Source organism: Sphaeramia orbicularis, chromosome 12 (assembly GCF_902148855.1).
Source record: "Sphaeramia orbicularis chromosome 12, fSphaOr1.1, whole genome shotgun sequence".
NCBI lineage: Eukaryota > Metazoa > Chordata > Actinopteri > Kurtiformes > Apogonidae > Sphaeramia > Sphaeramia orbicularis.
In genome coordinates, this window is record NC_043968.1 from 72,943,005 (window position 1) to 72,960,182 (window position 17,178).

General features: G+C 36.5%; 1 protein-coding gene and 1 long non-coding RNA gene across 3 annotated transcripts in view; one reads left to right on the plus strand and one right to left on the minus strand.

Annotated features, from left to right (window-relative positions):
* The window catches only part of LOC115430805 (uncharacterized), a 636,483-nt gene that overhangs the window by 237,414 nt on the left and 381,891 nt on the right, over positions 1 to 17,178 (minus strand). The gene's annotated exons all lie outside the window — the stretch shown is intronic.
* The window catches only part of LOC115430802 (alpha-synuclein-like), a 25,763-nt gene continuing 10,280 nt past the window's right edge, over positions 1,696 to 17,178 (plus strand). The window contains exons 1-4 of one of the 2 annotated variants that reach the window (XM_030151039.1): positions 1,696 to 1,871; positions 2,324 to 2,461; positions 6,305 to 6,334; positions 9,213 to 9,355. In XM_030151039.1, coding sequence (XP_030006899.1) covers positions 2,341 to 2,461; positions 6,305 to 6,334; positions 9,213 to 9,355 — 294 coding nt within the window. In that variant the 5' untranslated portion in view covers positions 1,696 to 1,871; positions 2,324 to 2,340. The remainder of the gene's footprint in view (positions 1,872 to 2,323; positions 2,462 to 6,304; positions 6,335 to 9,212; positions 9,356 to 17,178) is intronic. The other variant, XM_030151040.1, reaches the window with a different exon arrangement.

Sequence of the window (17,178 nt, forward strand, 5' to 3'; positions counted from 1 at the left end):
AGGAGGGCCTTCCAACAGGCTAGCAATATATGCAACCTTAGCTAACTCATTAGCAAAACGGCGGGGCTGGGAATCAAAAATGAGCTGCAGTTGCGTACAAAAATTACGGCAAGTATCAGGGTTACCTGTGTACTTAGATGGAGGTGGGATGTTGGGTTCCTCCAAGGCTTTAACGGGTGAGACAGAGTTAATATTCTCGACTGGCGGGACCGGAGCAGAAGCCTGGTTACCAGAATACTGGGAAAACTGAACGGACAGCTGATTCATCTTATCCATTAGGGAGTGCAAAATCTGTTCATGTCCCCCTAAGCGTTGCCCCTGGGACCGAACTGCCTCCCGGACCTGGTCTAGGTCTGCTGGGTTCATCTTATTGGCCAGTTTGTACTGTAATGGGACTAGTACAAAGGCTGAACCCAAATGCAAGACCAGAACACAGATGACCAATTGAGAGTGTTTATTAAACACAATCACGGTAGTAAAAACACAGCACAAAATTGTTAACACGTCTGTGAAGGCGTGTGATACTGGACTCTTCGTCCGGGCTGTGAGCGGAGAATATGGATGGTCAGCACGGCCGAGCCGGAGGATTCCCGTCAACTCCCCGACTAGGGCAAAACAGAGGATAGTCAAAAAACAAGCCAGGTCATACACAGGAGGGCAATTCAGGAGGCAACGGGACATGAGGGAAAGGCTACTCACGGTCAAGGTCCAGGCGAGGGTCGAAACACAAGGTAACACGTTGGAGGCTGAGGTAGTCAGGGAATAGGCAGAATCAGAAGTCGATGTACGAACCAGGTCAGAACCAGACGAGCAGGCAGACAAGGAACAGGCAGGATCGGTGGTCGGAAGGCAAAAACGGGTCAAGAACGGGCAGACAGACTGACAGGTATCCAAAAACGCTGGTAAGTGAGCACACAAAGGTAGAACACAAACTGGCAAAGGAACAGGGGAAAACACAGGGTTTAAATACACAAGAGGGCGGGAAGACAATTGGACACAGGTGGAGATAATCAGGGAGGAGTCAGGTAATCAGGAGCAGGTGAAACAATCAAGGAGGGGAAGTAAAAACACCAGACATGACACAAGAGGGAAACTTAGCAAAATAAAACAGGAAATGACAGAGAAAACAGAAAAGACAGACACAGTCTGGGAGCAGACATGACATCTACATGTTTAAAATGTTCAGTCTACACGTTACCCCGTAAATATGTTTACAGTTGGATGTGTTTTTTTACAGTATTGTTCTGGAAACCACAGCTGGCAGTTTTTTGTTTTTTTTTTTCCGTATAAACAACAGGATTTTTTTTTTTTTTTTTTTTTTTACAGTGTGTGGCTTCCATTAGGCAGTCACGTGTTTCATTAACCTCTTATGTGGACAAGTCTTCATTACGCAGAAGAAGACTTGTGTGTGGATTACAGATGGGATTACAGTGAAATCTGTGGGAATAGAAAATGTAAACAGTCAATAAAATGACCCTAAACGCACTGAATCACAACGTGCGTCTATGTGTGCGCGCACGTGCTGGCGCGAGCGTGCATGCGCGCGCGTATCAGAGCCATACAGTGGAGCTTTTCTGTCCTCGCGCATCACTAACACGCGGCTTGACTCTCTCTTTCTCCATCACTGAGGCGTAGGAGGAGTCCGTCAAACCTGTGGAGTCTGTCCGTCTGTCTGTCTCCCCCCACCCCCCCTCACCTCCCCCACCACCCACCCCCCCACCCCCACTTGTCTTGTCCGTATGTCCGTTAGGAAGACACTACCTATACAGTAGTTGTAGTTTGGAGACAATAAACCGGTTAGACTTGCTCTGGTCGCTGACATCCCAGAATACTCATCACATTCTCGCCTAAAAGGAAGTTGAAGCAAACAGGTGGGTAAGCCTTATCTGTTTCATTCCATGTTTTCTGTCTTTTAAATATAAAATTAGATCTATTGAAAGTAATTTTTGCTTTATAATCTCTCTGTAGTGCTGGAGCTAAGAGGCAGTTTACTGATTTGAATTTATTATTTCTAGTAAATCTCAGTTCGGATTAGACCAGTTCCTACAGGTGGAATTGTCATCCGCCTTTCCATGAGGTGCACATAGAACACATACTGCCTTTCAGATGGTAATGTTGGTTCTGGAAAGCTGGAAATAAGAAAAGTAGGGCGGCGGCGTGTTTTTTTTTTTTTTTTTTTTTTTTTTTTTTTTCAGGCTTTGTCAGACGTTTTGTTAACGCGGGGTTAATGCGTGGATCCGGGTGCGCCTCTTTATTCCACAGCCCAGGATAGTGACATTTTCCCCCTTGTCTCCCTCTGTGTGTGTGCTGTGGTGTCATTTGGGAGCCCATCCAACAGCCATGGACGCCTTAATAAAGGGTTTCTCCAAAGCCAAGGATGGAGTCGTGGCAGCGGCGGAGAAAACCAAGCAGGGAGTGACTGGAGCCGCCGAGATGACGAAAGATGGGGTTATGTTTGTAGGTGGGTGATGGGAAATAATCTGATTAATAATGAGCACTGACACCTTTTACAACAGGAGGCTGGTTACTTAGACTATTATTATTATTATTATTATTATTATTATTATTATTATTATTATTATTATTATTATTGGGTCATCCTGTTATGCCTTTTCCTTTTGTGTCCCTGTGCTTTACTCATTCATATTTTTCAGGGATATATCAACTAGACCTCAGTATCAGCCAATAGTTGCTGATACTGGCATATAAGATGTCTTTTCACCAATAATAATAAATAAAATATATGAAAAAAAATAAAAGAACCTCCACAATATCTGCATTTGAATAAATACCTAAAAATATTGATACAGTACTTTTTAATATCGATATAGTATTGTGAAATGAAATATTTATAAATATTTTCTTACACCCCTAGACCTCAGTATCAGACAATATTTACTGATATTTGCTGATATTGGCATATAAGATGTCTTTTCACCACTAGTTGTCTTGTTACACTAAAGGTCTTTCATTCATTTTGTGTGTTTGAATCTATTCATTCAAAGAGAAATCCCTGAAGGACTGAAAAATAGTAAAATAGTAACTGTTTTTATATATATTATGAAGATTTCATAGTTGGTGGAAGGGATGTGCTCAGTTGCATTATGCTAGATTATTATTATTATTATTATTATTATTATTATTATTACTGGGTCATCCTTGTTATGCCTTTTCCTTTTGTGTCCCTGTGCTTTACTCATTTATATTTTTCAGGGATATATCAACCAGACCTCAGTAGGGCTGTGTATTGGCAAGAATCTGGCGATACGATACAAATCACAATACTAGGATCACAATACGATATATCACGATATATCACGGTTAGGGATGTAACGATATGAAAATTTCATATCAAGGTTATTGTGACCAAAATTATCACGGTTATCATTGTTATTGCGGTATTGTTGAAATTGGGCTCAATATTTTCAAAAAGTACTTAATACACACACTGAAATAATTTAACCAAGTTGTATTTTGAAAAAAATAAAATAAAATGAAATAATTGGCATAATGCACTTTCTGTTGCAGAAACATTCAAATATTAACCCTTTGTGGTCTGAGCCTATTTTGTCCGTTTTTCAGTCCTTTTGATTTTGCCTTTATATACTATATAAACAAATGTTTACTATATCCATGTTTGTTATCTTTTTTTCAGCACAATTTCATCTATATCATCTGTCTATTATTTTTTTCACTTTAACTTACTATAAAAACATAAAAGGCCAAAAAACACACCAAAAAAAATAAAATTCAGTTTGAAAAATGTATATACTTTATTGCATAATTAACACACAGATGCTTAACAAACCTTTTCAAAGACTTTAAAAGTGAATATTGGTTTCCAAATATTAGGTATATACAATTAAAACTTTAATAAATTAAAACTATACTCAAATATTTGACATAAAAGCAGATCTTTACATAGGTGTTTTCTACAGTAACCAAACACAGTTATCATGATAATTAGAATTTAAGCGGTTAATACTAACCGTCTTCAATTTTACAGCGGTTTAGCGTCATACCGGTAATCGTTACATCCCTAATCGTGATAATGTTAAAAGGCATTTTTTAAATTGGTTTTGTTTCTTTTTTAAAAGATTATTTCCTAGAAGAATGGAAGTACAACAGAAATCTGCACAAATACAAAACACATTTTTATTTGATCAGCACAGGATCTAATGTTATTTCACAAAATGTTCCTGTGTTAAAAATTAAATTATCTTTTACAGACATTACAGTTTAAGATCCTGTTCAAATGTTCATATTCTATTAGTCCATAACTAACATTGTAACATTATTTTTGTGCAATTCCAGCAAAGGAACTAATATTATTTCATAAAAGAGTGTTAAATAATAATAAATAAGATATTTTTAAAAAAAAACGAAAAAAAACCAAAATGAATCTCCACACTATCTGCATTTGAATAAATACCTAAAAAATTTTCTTACACCCCTAGACCTCAGTATCAGACAATATTTGCTGATACTGGTTTATAAGATGTCTTTTCACCACTAGTTGTCTTGTTACACTAAAGGACTTTCATTCATTTTGTGTGTTTGAATCTATTCATTCAAAGAGAAATCCCTGAAGGACTGAAAGATAGTAAAATAGTAACTATTTTTATATTTATAATAAAGATTTCTTAGTTGGTGGGAGGGATGTGTTCACTTGCATTATGTTACTGTATGATAAATGATAGAAAACAGCCACATTATTCTTTTATTTTGTCCTTGACCAGTCTAACCTGCCTCTGTTCATACAGTACAATCAAATCAGCTAAAACTACTGTCACGTGTTTTGGATTCATCTTCAACACTGTTAGTCTGTAGCTTCTCACCTTCTGAAAAAGACTACATTTCCACTGAGACTATTGTCAGGAAGTGAACCATTCATGTGCCATTCCGACCATTTTTAATGGTTTTTCAAGTTTTTAAGTTTGAACCTTCCAACATTGTCCAAAAATGTATTGGATCATTCATGAAGTGAATGTGTTTATCCATAGAAGACTCTTTAATTATCAGTCGCACTGAGCCTTAAAGCTACGTTGGCTCTACTGGTTCCACCCTGTCATGACCTGTCAGGGTGGAAGTTATGTAGAATTCAGTGAAATGCTTATAACAGGGTGGAACATTACTTCTGTCTTATTTTAGAATTTTTAATAATTTTTCCACATGAGCTTGATCAACATGTATTTTATATCGGCTAAAATTTGCTTAGAGGTCTTATTTATGTCTTTGTCCATAAGAAATCAATATAAGTGAATCCCCAAAGGAACTTTGTGTTGGTAAATGCAAGTTATGCAAATTTACAGGATATCAGTTCTGTTGCAACATGTTGATGGTCATATGAACTATGTTTTCAGCTCAAAAATGTCCAATTTCATCACAATTATTGCTATATTTTCATGTCGCAAATGGCCAAGTTATATTTGAACTGAATTTACCTGAAAAACAAATGTTCTATTCTTTTAGATTCCCCAATTTTTCTTACAAGATTATATCCTACATATCACATGTTTTATTTTTACAGGTTCAATATGGAGTATGGTGCTGATCCATCCTGCTTATGTTACACCAATACATACATGAAGAATGTCACACGTCACTTTTTAAATTAACAGTTTTCTAATAATAAGCATTTTTATAAAGAAATAACAATTCTATATTGCTATTTACTCTTTAGTATGATGATAAACTATACAATAAATAATTCTGATCCTAGTTTTTGCACAGGGATCATTTGTGGAAACGGTGACATGGCTGCCGAGCATCAGTATGATGGGATCTGTAACAACCATGTCACATCCATCCACTGCCACATTTTGTGTTTTTGTGTCAGCTGTTATTGTTTTAGATCCACAATACTAACATTTATGTATAAGAGGAGAATTAGCAATAGTAAGTATGTAAGTTTATTACTAATAAAGTACTGGTACTGACCAGGTCATCATGGGTAATGTCATGTCCGTCCACCAGCAAAAGTTTTCACATACACGTGCTATTCAAAATCCAATATTTCTGAAAATATAGCTTCCACTGTCAAATAATATCAGTAGTCTGTGCACAAATGGATTAGCGTTATTTCAACACAGTTCTATGCATTTCTCACACCATTTTTTTTTTTTTTGACAAAAATGGCCACTCATCTGACCCCCTAAGTAAATTTTAGCCGATGCAAGTTAAACATGTAATTATAAAACATGAAATTTTTCTACCTTCTATGAAGTTAAAATGATACCAAGTCAGAAAAGTTACCCTGTGTTTTACATGCTGACTGACTGAATGTCATTGCATTTCTTTCCAGGTACCAAGACAAAGGATGGAGTCACAACAGGTAAAAATTATGAACAGCGGGCATGGGTTGTTTAAATATTATAACTTCAATGTACAAAATATAATAATGTTCACTGAACAGGAGTTTAGGACCTGTGGGACCTGTCTAAATCAAACCTTTACAACCCAAACAAAGTTAACAAGTACTTTACAGACAACCAGGATTAACCTAGTAAAGACAGAAGACACATACACGCATTGATATGTTAAATCACAGATAACCCAGCAGTGCATTGTTAGAACAGTAAAGGGCAGGGTGAAACTCAGGAAGAGCCCCAACTGGTATATTATATGACACTACAGGTCAAACCAGTTTCTGTTGGATGTTCTATGTGTAAGCAGCAGAGAAGGATTTTAGAAGCTTTAAATCAGGCATGACAAACATACAGCTCATGGTTCAAAACCGGTCCGCCTAAGGGTCCAATCTGGCCCGAGGGATGGATTTGAGAAATGTAAAAAAATTACACTGTGTCAAAGGAGTGGAACTCATTTTAGTTCAGGGTAGACCTGCAACCGATTAATCGACTAGGTGCTTGAAGTCAATGCAAAAATTCCCGATTCAATTAATCGACTCGAATTGATTGAAGGGAGATATTCTATTGCAGTTTTCCTGAATTGAAGCTTCTTTGTGCGTCACAATAAGTGTCCACGTGAAACAGAACAGTGGAACCAATGTTTAACAGCAGAGAAATGAAGGAAACAAAGCTTTGATTCAGGAGAATTGTGGTTGAATGATTTTTTTGGATCACTTTGAGTCGATTAATCAGTTGCAGCTCTAGTTCAGGGGTCTTATACAGAACAATGCGATATCATGTTAAATAACAGCATAATAACCTTTGAATAATGACAACTCCTAATGTTCTTGGTTTAATTCAAAAAAGTAAAATTACATTATGAAGTTCTGTGCATTTACAAACTATCCTTTCACAATAAAATGTGAATAACCTGAACAAATATGAACAACCTGAAATGTTTTAGGAAAAATAATTGCAATTTTAATAATATTATGCCTGTTACATTTTTTTTTTTTTTTTTTTTTTTTGCATTAGATCCAATGTGTTAATGATAAGCTCAGACATAATATTGTTGAAGTTCAACTTATTATTTTTGTTAGATATGCCAGGGTGTACATGGTTGTTGAGGTTATTCACATTTGTATGTAATTTACTAAAACAAAGAGAAAAAGAGAAAAATATTATTTTACTGGTCCGGCCCAGTTGAGATCACATTGGGCTGAATGTGGCCCCTGAACTAAAATGTGTTTGACACCCCTGGGTTACTTTGTTGATCTGATATCATCTGTGCGTGTGTACATGTCAGCCCTGGTACTGAATGGTGACAGGTCCAGACCGTACCAGAGATAGGCTCTAAACCAAGGGTGTCAAACTCATTTTAGTTTAAGGGACACATTCAGCCCAATATGATCTCAAGTGGGTCAGACTAGCAAAATAATACCAGTGAAAAAGGAAAATTATATTATGATAATGTTTACATCTACGAAGTTTCCTTGAAAATCAGAATAACATGAACAACTTGAAATGTCTTAAGAGATCAAGTGCAATTTTAACATTATGCATCAGTTTTTATCATTTATACATGTGCATTACAACTTACATTACAATTACAAATACACAAAACATTTAGTAACAGGCAAAATATTGGTCTTAAGACATTTCATGTTCATTTTTGTTCAGATTATTTATATTTTGTGTAAAAGGATAGTTTGTAAATGTAAATATTTTCATATAATTTTACTTTTTTTACACTAAAATAAAGAGAAAATTTGTGATTATTATTTATAGTTTATAGGTGGTGTATGCATAGTTTGTGTAACTGATGGCAATTTTAGTTCTGTTATTAATTAGTGATTAGTAATTTTATAATTTAACTGCATTTAAAAAGGTCTTACATGATTGTAATTTAATATTTGCATTATTATTTGCACGGTCACGGTGTTTTAGTTATTTCATGCCAATGTACTGACAAGTTGCTAAGGATAAAAATAAGAGCCTGTAGCTTTAAGAAGGTCGGGTGAGCTGGGGGGTGCTACATGCCTGGGGGGTGTACGGCATTAGAGCCAAGAGGAGCTCCTAGTTGTTCGGACTGTGTGGATAAATTTATATATATTTAGGCAGTGGATTCTTGTATGTGTTTTACTTTTTTATTTTTCGTATTTTGTCTAATAAATCTGAGAAGATGAACTTTTGTGGAGGACACACTTTTTACAACACAAGTCAGCCATAAGCTCTGGTGGAAGGTTTTATTGGAAAACCTACATAGGTCATTATGGTAGTATTTTATTGGTCTGGCCCACTTGAGATCTAATTGGTCTGTATGTGGAACCTAAATTAAAATAATTTTACACCATTGATTGTTAATATCTTCAGTGTAATTTTTGCATTTCACAAATTCATCCCACGGGCCAGATTGGACCATTTAGTGGGCCGGATTTAGTCCCCGGGTCGCATGTTTGACACCTGTGCTCTAAACAGTTCTGGAAATGAATGAATGATGGATAAAAAAAAATATCCCTACTATTTATTTATAGTGGGGAGGGGAAAACATTGTGGTGTCGTGTCCCTCAGGTCAGTGGGAGTGGAGGAGGGCAGTGAAACTGTGTCTTCAACCAAGAGTGATACAACACCAGATTTTTTATTCTTATTTTTTTTTTTTTTTTACAAGGCCTGTGAGCTACTTAAATGTATTTTTCTCATCAGTGACACTCCGGAGAGAAGTCACAAAGGGCAGCCCGTCTCAAATTACACATCCTCCCATTCACTGTGGAAATAAAGCTCTAAACTCTCACAGGTATTAAGGCTCTGGGGTGATACCGCCTCCTCAGTTACACATCTTCTCTCCTCTCTTTTTTCATCCTTTAGTTGCAGGTAAAACTGTGTCTGGAGTGACTCAGGTGAGCGGAGCTGTGGTTACCGGGGTTACCGCTGTGGCCCAGAAAACCGTGGAGGGGGCGGGCAATATCGCCGCTGCCACTGGATTGGTTAAGAAGGATCCAGCCAAACAAGTAAGAAAATACACTTTCACATGTAAACACATAAAGCAGGGGTGTCAAACATGTGGCCCGGGGGCCAAAACCGGCCCACAGGGTTCAATCCGACCAGTGGGATGAATTTGCAAAGTGCAAAAATGACACTGAAGATGTTAACAGTCTAGGGCAGGGCTATTTATATCATAATACTAGAAAGGTCTTGGAGCGTCTGTGGTCTGTGTGTGTGTGTGTGTGTATGTGTGTGTGTGTGTGTGTGTGTGTGTGTGTGTGTGTATTGGCATGATTCTGAGAAACTGAGGAGTTTTTACCTGGTCCACATTAAATATCTTGGCAAGTTGATAGGACCAATATTTTGGGAGATATTAGTCATTTTAGAATGAAGTTGCCTTACAGTCACAGAAGCACAGTACCACGTTGCATGATGGGAAATGAAGTGAAAAACAGGAACGCCACATTTACTCTCACAGTCCTGACATATCGGTATTAACATTAGTGCCTGCAGCCGTAAAGCCTGTACGTACTGAATGACATTTGGGAGAGAGAGAGACAGAGAGAGAGAGACACTGATATATATAGAGAGAGATAGGTAAGGTATGTCGCGGCACTGGGTCTTAGGAACTTTTCACCCCCACCCCCGTCCGTGCACTTAGTGTGTACCTTACAATTTCACTCTGTAGGTGTGCCTGTCTATTAATACTGCATATTAATTGTCATTTACATCTTAAAGAATGATTTACCAAACCATTTTTATGTCACTACTAGGGGTGTAACAAAGTATTGGTTCTGCAATATATCACGATATTTCATTTCACAATACTGTATCGATATTAAAAAGTACTGTATCTATATTTTTAGGTATTTATTCAAATGCAGATATTGTGGAGGTTCTTTTTTTTTGTTTTTCTTTTTTGTTTATATTTTATTTATTATTATTTAACACTCTTCTGTTAAATAATGTTAGTTCCTTTGTTGGGATTGCACAAAAATGTTACGATGTTAGTTATGAACTAATAGAATATGAACATTTAAACAGGATCTTAAACTGTAATGTCTGTAAAACATAATTTAAGTGTTAACACAGGAACATTTTGTGATATAGCATTAGATCCTGTTGTGATCAAATAAAAATGTGTTTAGTATTTGTGCATATTTCTGGTGTAATTCAATTCTTCAAGGAAATAATCATTTTTAAAAAAGAAACAAACAAAAAAATGTCTTTTTAACAGTATCATGATATATCATATCGTGATCCTAGTATTGTGATTTATATCTTACCGCTAGATTCTTGCCAACACACACCCCTAGTCACTACTTATAAAATATAGACTCACATTTTCACCCAAAAGTTGTTCTTCTCTGCATAAAAACTACCACATCTATAACCCGTGGTTCCCCACAGGTCACATACTAGTTGAACTATATTTTCCCATGGGCCAAACTGTCGGAATGCTATGGACTGTGGGCCGGACCCCTGTTATATTATTCTAATACTAGCATGTTCCCCACGGAGGATCCCCACGGGTCAGCAGGTTCTAGATGTGGTAGTTTTTATGCTGTTGTGTATTTGTTCATGCTGTTCCACATTTGTCCAGCAGTCACCGCCAAAGCGTTCTGACCTTAGCAACGTGATTGTAAGGGTATTGTATTCCAAAATTACTAATATGTCCAAAATCTTGTTCCTTCTTTACGTTTTTGCTACTGTCTTCCTTGACCAAAGATGCATAAGTATGACAAACTACAGCAGTCAGCTCTGTACGGATTTTGTGTGAGACACACACACACACACACACACACATACACACACATGCACCAGCATACACACAGAGGCCATTTGTCTTTTATAATTTAGATTGGATGTACAATGGACACATATCACCAACACATTTTCAACATTATAACTGTTAATCTGTTGTGGCAGTACTGTAAAATGATACAAAGTGTCGTAAAATGGCGTAAAGTGTCGCCCACTTGACATAGGCGCATGTGCAGTTTAATGGTTGTTAAACTATTTATTCACTATTTGTGGGTAGAGGGGCCAGTTCTGGCCTGCAGGCCGCCTGTTGAATAACCCTGGTCTAGGGTGTGGAACTCATTTAGTTCAGGAGCCACATTCAGACCAATATGATCTAAAGTAAAATCATAGCATAATAACCTAGAAATAATGACAACTCCAGTTTTCTAGATCATTCTTCTTCTTTTACAAGAAGAATGACAAAGAAGAACAACCAAGAGGAACAATGACCTGGGCAAATGAGAAATTGTTCATATTTTAGTTCCAAACGCCAACATTTTAACAATATTATACCTGTTACCAAATGTTTGAGTAACATTGTGAGTAATGCACATGTACAAATGATAAGTTGAAAGGATAGTTTGTAAATGTAAATATTTTAATAATTTAATGTTTTTTACTGCACTAAAACAAAATTGTCGTTATTTTCTAGATTATTATGCTATTGTTTTACTTCAGATCTGAGTTTGACACCCCTGATATAAATGAATGCTTTAACGTACTGAGTAACACTTCTGGAGGCGACAGTTTGCAGCAGAGCACATCCCTCCATTTCATGACAGCCACTGCCACACATAACTCTTCACTGGGTCAAAATGGCCTCCTGACCTTGAGTCATTTTTCATCACTGCTCACATCCGCGGGTTTTTTTCTTCTTCTTTGAAATGAAAGCTGTTACGTATAGTTAGCTCTCCTGTGTTGTTCATCAGTCAGACTGGCCTTCACTTGTTCACAGGAGGAGGCAGAGAAGGCAGAATGCAGTTTACCGTGGTAAACTATTTACTGCTGTCAAAGAAGAAAAATGATTGTACTTTTTCAACAGGGTTGTTTAATTTTGTATTTTGTTTTCTTTCTCTGTGTCTGGTTGTTGTTGTCTGTCCTTCTGCTGAGGACGCTTGAGGTCGTGTCTGTATTTTGTTCTTGGGTTTGAGGACTTGTTTTACTAGACAACAGTATTTTTACCTGCCTGCTGTACACAAACACAGACAGACTACTATTGTGTTTATTTTATCTACTTCTAAAGGCCTTTACACGTTGGAGTAAAATATGAAAAATGCAAATTACTCGCCTGCAAATATTTCACATCAAAATCATTCACACCTGGACCCAGTCATTTGACAAAAACAGTAAATATTCAACAGCACCATGAGTTTCATCTGCAGCAGTTTAAAGACACACACTGTAAACCTGTATGTGAGTCATAACGTGTTCATGTTACAAACACTGCTCAATATCCTGACAGCTCCACACATTATCATTCATTTCATCATCGTTTTATTTATGTTTTATCATGTGTGTGTTTCGTACTAAACAGTGTAGCTACAAATCAACAGGTCATCATTGTCATGTGATGTTCCTTTCACACAAATGATTGGTTGATGCTGTTATTTGTACAGTGAAAGGTTGGAAAAATCAACATTATTCTGGACAAAAAGCATTTATATGCAGCATAATATTCATTTGAGACTACTGTGACATAAACAATGGTTCACCAAAATAGGAAAATATGAACACGAAACACATGAAAACACACCAGATGTGTAAAGGTCTTTATTCTTCCTCTACTGTACGAATGTGAGTGCGTGACTCATCTCATAGTTTTTGAGAAAACAAAGGCAGGTTACACATAAAAATGTGTGAAAAGTTCAGGAATGAAGTGCTAGGACTTTTCTTAGCAATTTGGGTAACCATAGGAACAGAAATGACATAAAAACTGTCATAAAATCTTTCCATTTAAGACTGTAGACCTAAAAACACCATGTTTAGAGCCATGTTACTTATTAACCAAAGAGAGACAGAAAATGACAGGGAATAACAATAATAATCATAATAATAATAATAATAATAATAATAATAATAATGGATTAGATTTCAATAGTGCTTTTCAAGGCACCCAACATGCTTTGACATTGTTGATCCATTATTTATTCACTCTCACATTCACACTCTGGTGGTGTTAAACTACCACAAATAGAGAGTGGAGGAATGCTACATTATAAGGACAAAAGTATTCAGACATGTTGAATTCTCTCAACTAACCGTCTACTTCCTTCACATCATCTTAGGCAGAAAAATCTCCATTAACCTTTAAGGAAATTTTTATGTTTATTTGTCAAATTAGCATGAATAGGACATCTTATAGCTGTAGACATGATGTGTCCCAATATTTTTGTCCATATAGTTTATAAGCATTAATATTTCCTTAAAATTTAATGAGAGATTTTTCTTCTTAAGTGAGATGTGAAGAAAGTAGATAGTTAGTTGTGATCAAAAATTATTATTTACAGTCAGAGCATGAAACATATTTTAGAACTTTAGAGGTAGAACATTTAAAATCACAGTCCTGAATAAAAACAAAACCAAAATCAATTAAGTCAAAACCATCTCTGAGGCATTTTGGAAGCAAAGATAATAATTTAAACCAAACTAACCAATGCAATAATATTTATCCCAATATAAAACTATATTATGACATTGGTCATTATTGTTTTGTATCCCAGATCCCTGTTAGAACAAAACACCTGAATTCAACATGTCCAAATTTTTGTCTACATAGTGAACATAGTGAAGGGTCTCAGATCAGAATCAAACCCATGGCACCCCAAAGCCACTTTCCTTTACCATGTTTTAATGCAAAAACATGATGGAAACTCTACCCAGGTCAAAAGACTAAAGACTTGAAGAACCGGGCTTAGGTAGTATCTCCATATCTAGTAAAAAAAAAAAAAATTTAAAAATTAAAACCACATTTTAATAAGTAACTAAATCTCTGAATATTCTATAATTAAATCACTATATAGTGCAGACTCTACAGGTTGAAAAAGGTTATTACAACAGAATGAAATATATTCTCTTATTGGCTGATGAGATGTGTGGTGCCAGAGCAGCGTTTTGTTAAAGTAGAGTTTCTAAAAGTCTGGGTTTGTGGAGTCACTAGGTGTAAACAAAGCAAAAGTTATTGGTGTTAAAACCAAACTGTATTAATGTGGATGAAGACTCAGGGAAAAGGAAGTGCATACATTATCCTCCAAGAACAACAAGAACACGGGAGCAGCTTGAACTGTGTGAGCTTTGTTTAGAATAGAATAGAATAGAATAGAATAGAATAGAATAGAATAGAATAGAATAGAATAGAATAGAATAGAATAGAATAGGCTTTATTGTCATTACACCAGTTGTGCAATGAAATTACATGTGGTCTCTGCCAGCGACAGTGAACTTACATCTAAATAACAACACAATAAGATACAGACATATATTAGAAAGATATAAAATAGTGTGAAATTGAAATATGTGCAACTTAGAAATATACTGTATGAAAGGATAATATTTTAAAATATAAAAGTAGTATAAAAATGTGCAAATGTAACAGTGTAAACAATGTAAACATACATGTAACAGTGTAAACATACATGTAACAGTGTAAACAGTGCAAACATACATGTATTCAGTGTAAACTGTGTAAACTGTGTAATCTGTGTAAACAGTGTAAACAGTGTAAATGGAACAGGGTAGAAGGGGAAAACCACAGTGGATCAGTCTGTTCCACACTGGTTCCTTTGCATTCCTTACATAAGAATGGATAAATCTGAATTTTGGTTGGGGATGAATTCCTGACGGTGCACTGAACTGTGATGTATTCGCTTGGCTGGAGCTCAAATATGTCTCATGAATGGCCAACTCCGCCTTTGAGAGTTTTCTTTTTGCACTGTAATTGTAGTTTTACCTGATAGATCACAACACATGTCATTACAAAATCTGATCTGTGGAGCAGAGACACTTTTCAGCAAATAATGAGACACATTTTACAACAGTAACAGATGGCCCTCCTGCTCCTGCTCTGTGTTTTTCACATAAACATGCTGCTTTTCCACATAAATGTTCTTCTTTTATAGTCAAACACATCCCTGTGCATCCACCAGTTTACACATATTAAATATACATGACTGCGGTGTTAAGATGGGATGTAATTCTGACAGAGGGGCTTCACTCGTCTGTAATTACCCTCCTCTCTCATAACATTGCTGTTAGTAGCACGAAACGATAAGTGTGTCTGGGCAACAGAAACACTTTGTTGAATGTTTGTTGTGATCCTCAATCCCTGGTACCTTAATTAGCGTTGGAGCATGGGGGATTCTATTACAACAACTGAGACACCTAAAGATAACACTGCAACACATAAACACACTGTTCTTTAGCTCGGCTTCAATTGGCTGTGATTCTGGAAAAGTGCTCTAAAAGATAAGACACCCAAGATATGATGACGTTCTTTTCACGACAGTTCTCCCCCTGAACGCTTAGGCGATTCATCTCTGCCTTTATCAGTTTTTTGCTGAAAAAAAGCCTGGATGCATGTGCTTCTATTATCAAAAGCGTCTTGTAGAATTTCACCAAATCCCTTCATCTTCCTCGGCAGATGTGTTATTAAGGCAGCTCGATCGCTAATCATGGACTTTGCTCTAAGGGATAAAACAGTGCCAGAGCTCCACCTGGAATGTGAATCTGCCTCATTATGAGGATCTGAGATAAAGCCAAACTGGCAGAGGGAAGAGGCTGACAGATGGACAGACAGACACAGACGGGACTGACAGAGACGAGGACTAGTCTGGTGGAATGACTGACAAAGACATAAACAGACACAAAAATCAGCCCTGCAAGAATTTGACATCCAGACAGCAGCAGATTGTTCTCATTTACCCATCATTCCCAGATGGCACAGCTATTAAAGATCATTAATATTGATTTCATGTTAAAAATTGATGCCAGGTTGAGAGAGCCCATCAGAGATGATCTAATCATATATCCACACAGCAAAGGCAGGGAGATGCTGCTGGGTTTGCCTTTTGATTAATTTCCTCATCTAGTTGGTTTTTTTTGTTTTTTTTTTTTCATTTTCATCACCTGCTGATGATGAGTCATCACAAGCCAAGAAATACAGAAATGTAGAAGGAGAAGAAGAAGATATGAGGAGTGGTATCAGTTAAGTGGAGACAAAGTACAGGAAATAGGAACCACTCAACAAATACATGTTATTGCTTCAACCTTTTCAGTGACTCATAATAAAAGAAGGTGTAATATTCAATGTCCCCAGGAAGTCATGTCTTGCTTGGAAATTGTTTTGAAATAATACAGTCATTTTGAATTGTAACTTTGACTTTGAAGATTACACTGTAAAAAAAAAAGTGAGGCCAGGCTGAAGAAATAAAATAAAATAAAATAAATAATTGCAACATATATTTAATGAATTTATCTTAATAACGGATTGAAGATAACCAAACATATTTAAATCATATTTTGGTAAGATTTTAAAGGTGCTGGAGACTTTTGTGACCAATTTTTCATCAGATCTGTAAAACCTCAGTCACAGCCTAAATATCACGAATCAGTAAGTCTTTCTGTCATTACTCACCTGAATCTCTTGCATTACGGTGAACAATTTCAATGTGCCATCCACCATAAACAAACCGTGTGTTTCCAAACCGACCTGGGACGTCACTCGGGCATCTTCAGAATTTTGTCGCAACATGCATTGTGGGAAAAGGAGGTTCGCACAGCCACCTGACAGCGGCAGTGTGACCATATACAGGGGTTGGACAAAATAATGGAAACACCTTAAAAAATCAACAAAATATAATTTAATATGGTGTAGGTCCGCCTTTTGCGGCAATTACAGCCTCAATTCTCCGAGGTATTGAGTCATACAACTTGTGAATTGTTTCCAAAGGAATTTTAAGCCATTCTTCAGTTAGAATACCCTCCAAGTCTTTTAGAGACGATGGCGGTGGAAATCGACGTCTTACTTGAATCTCTAAAACTGACCATAAAT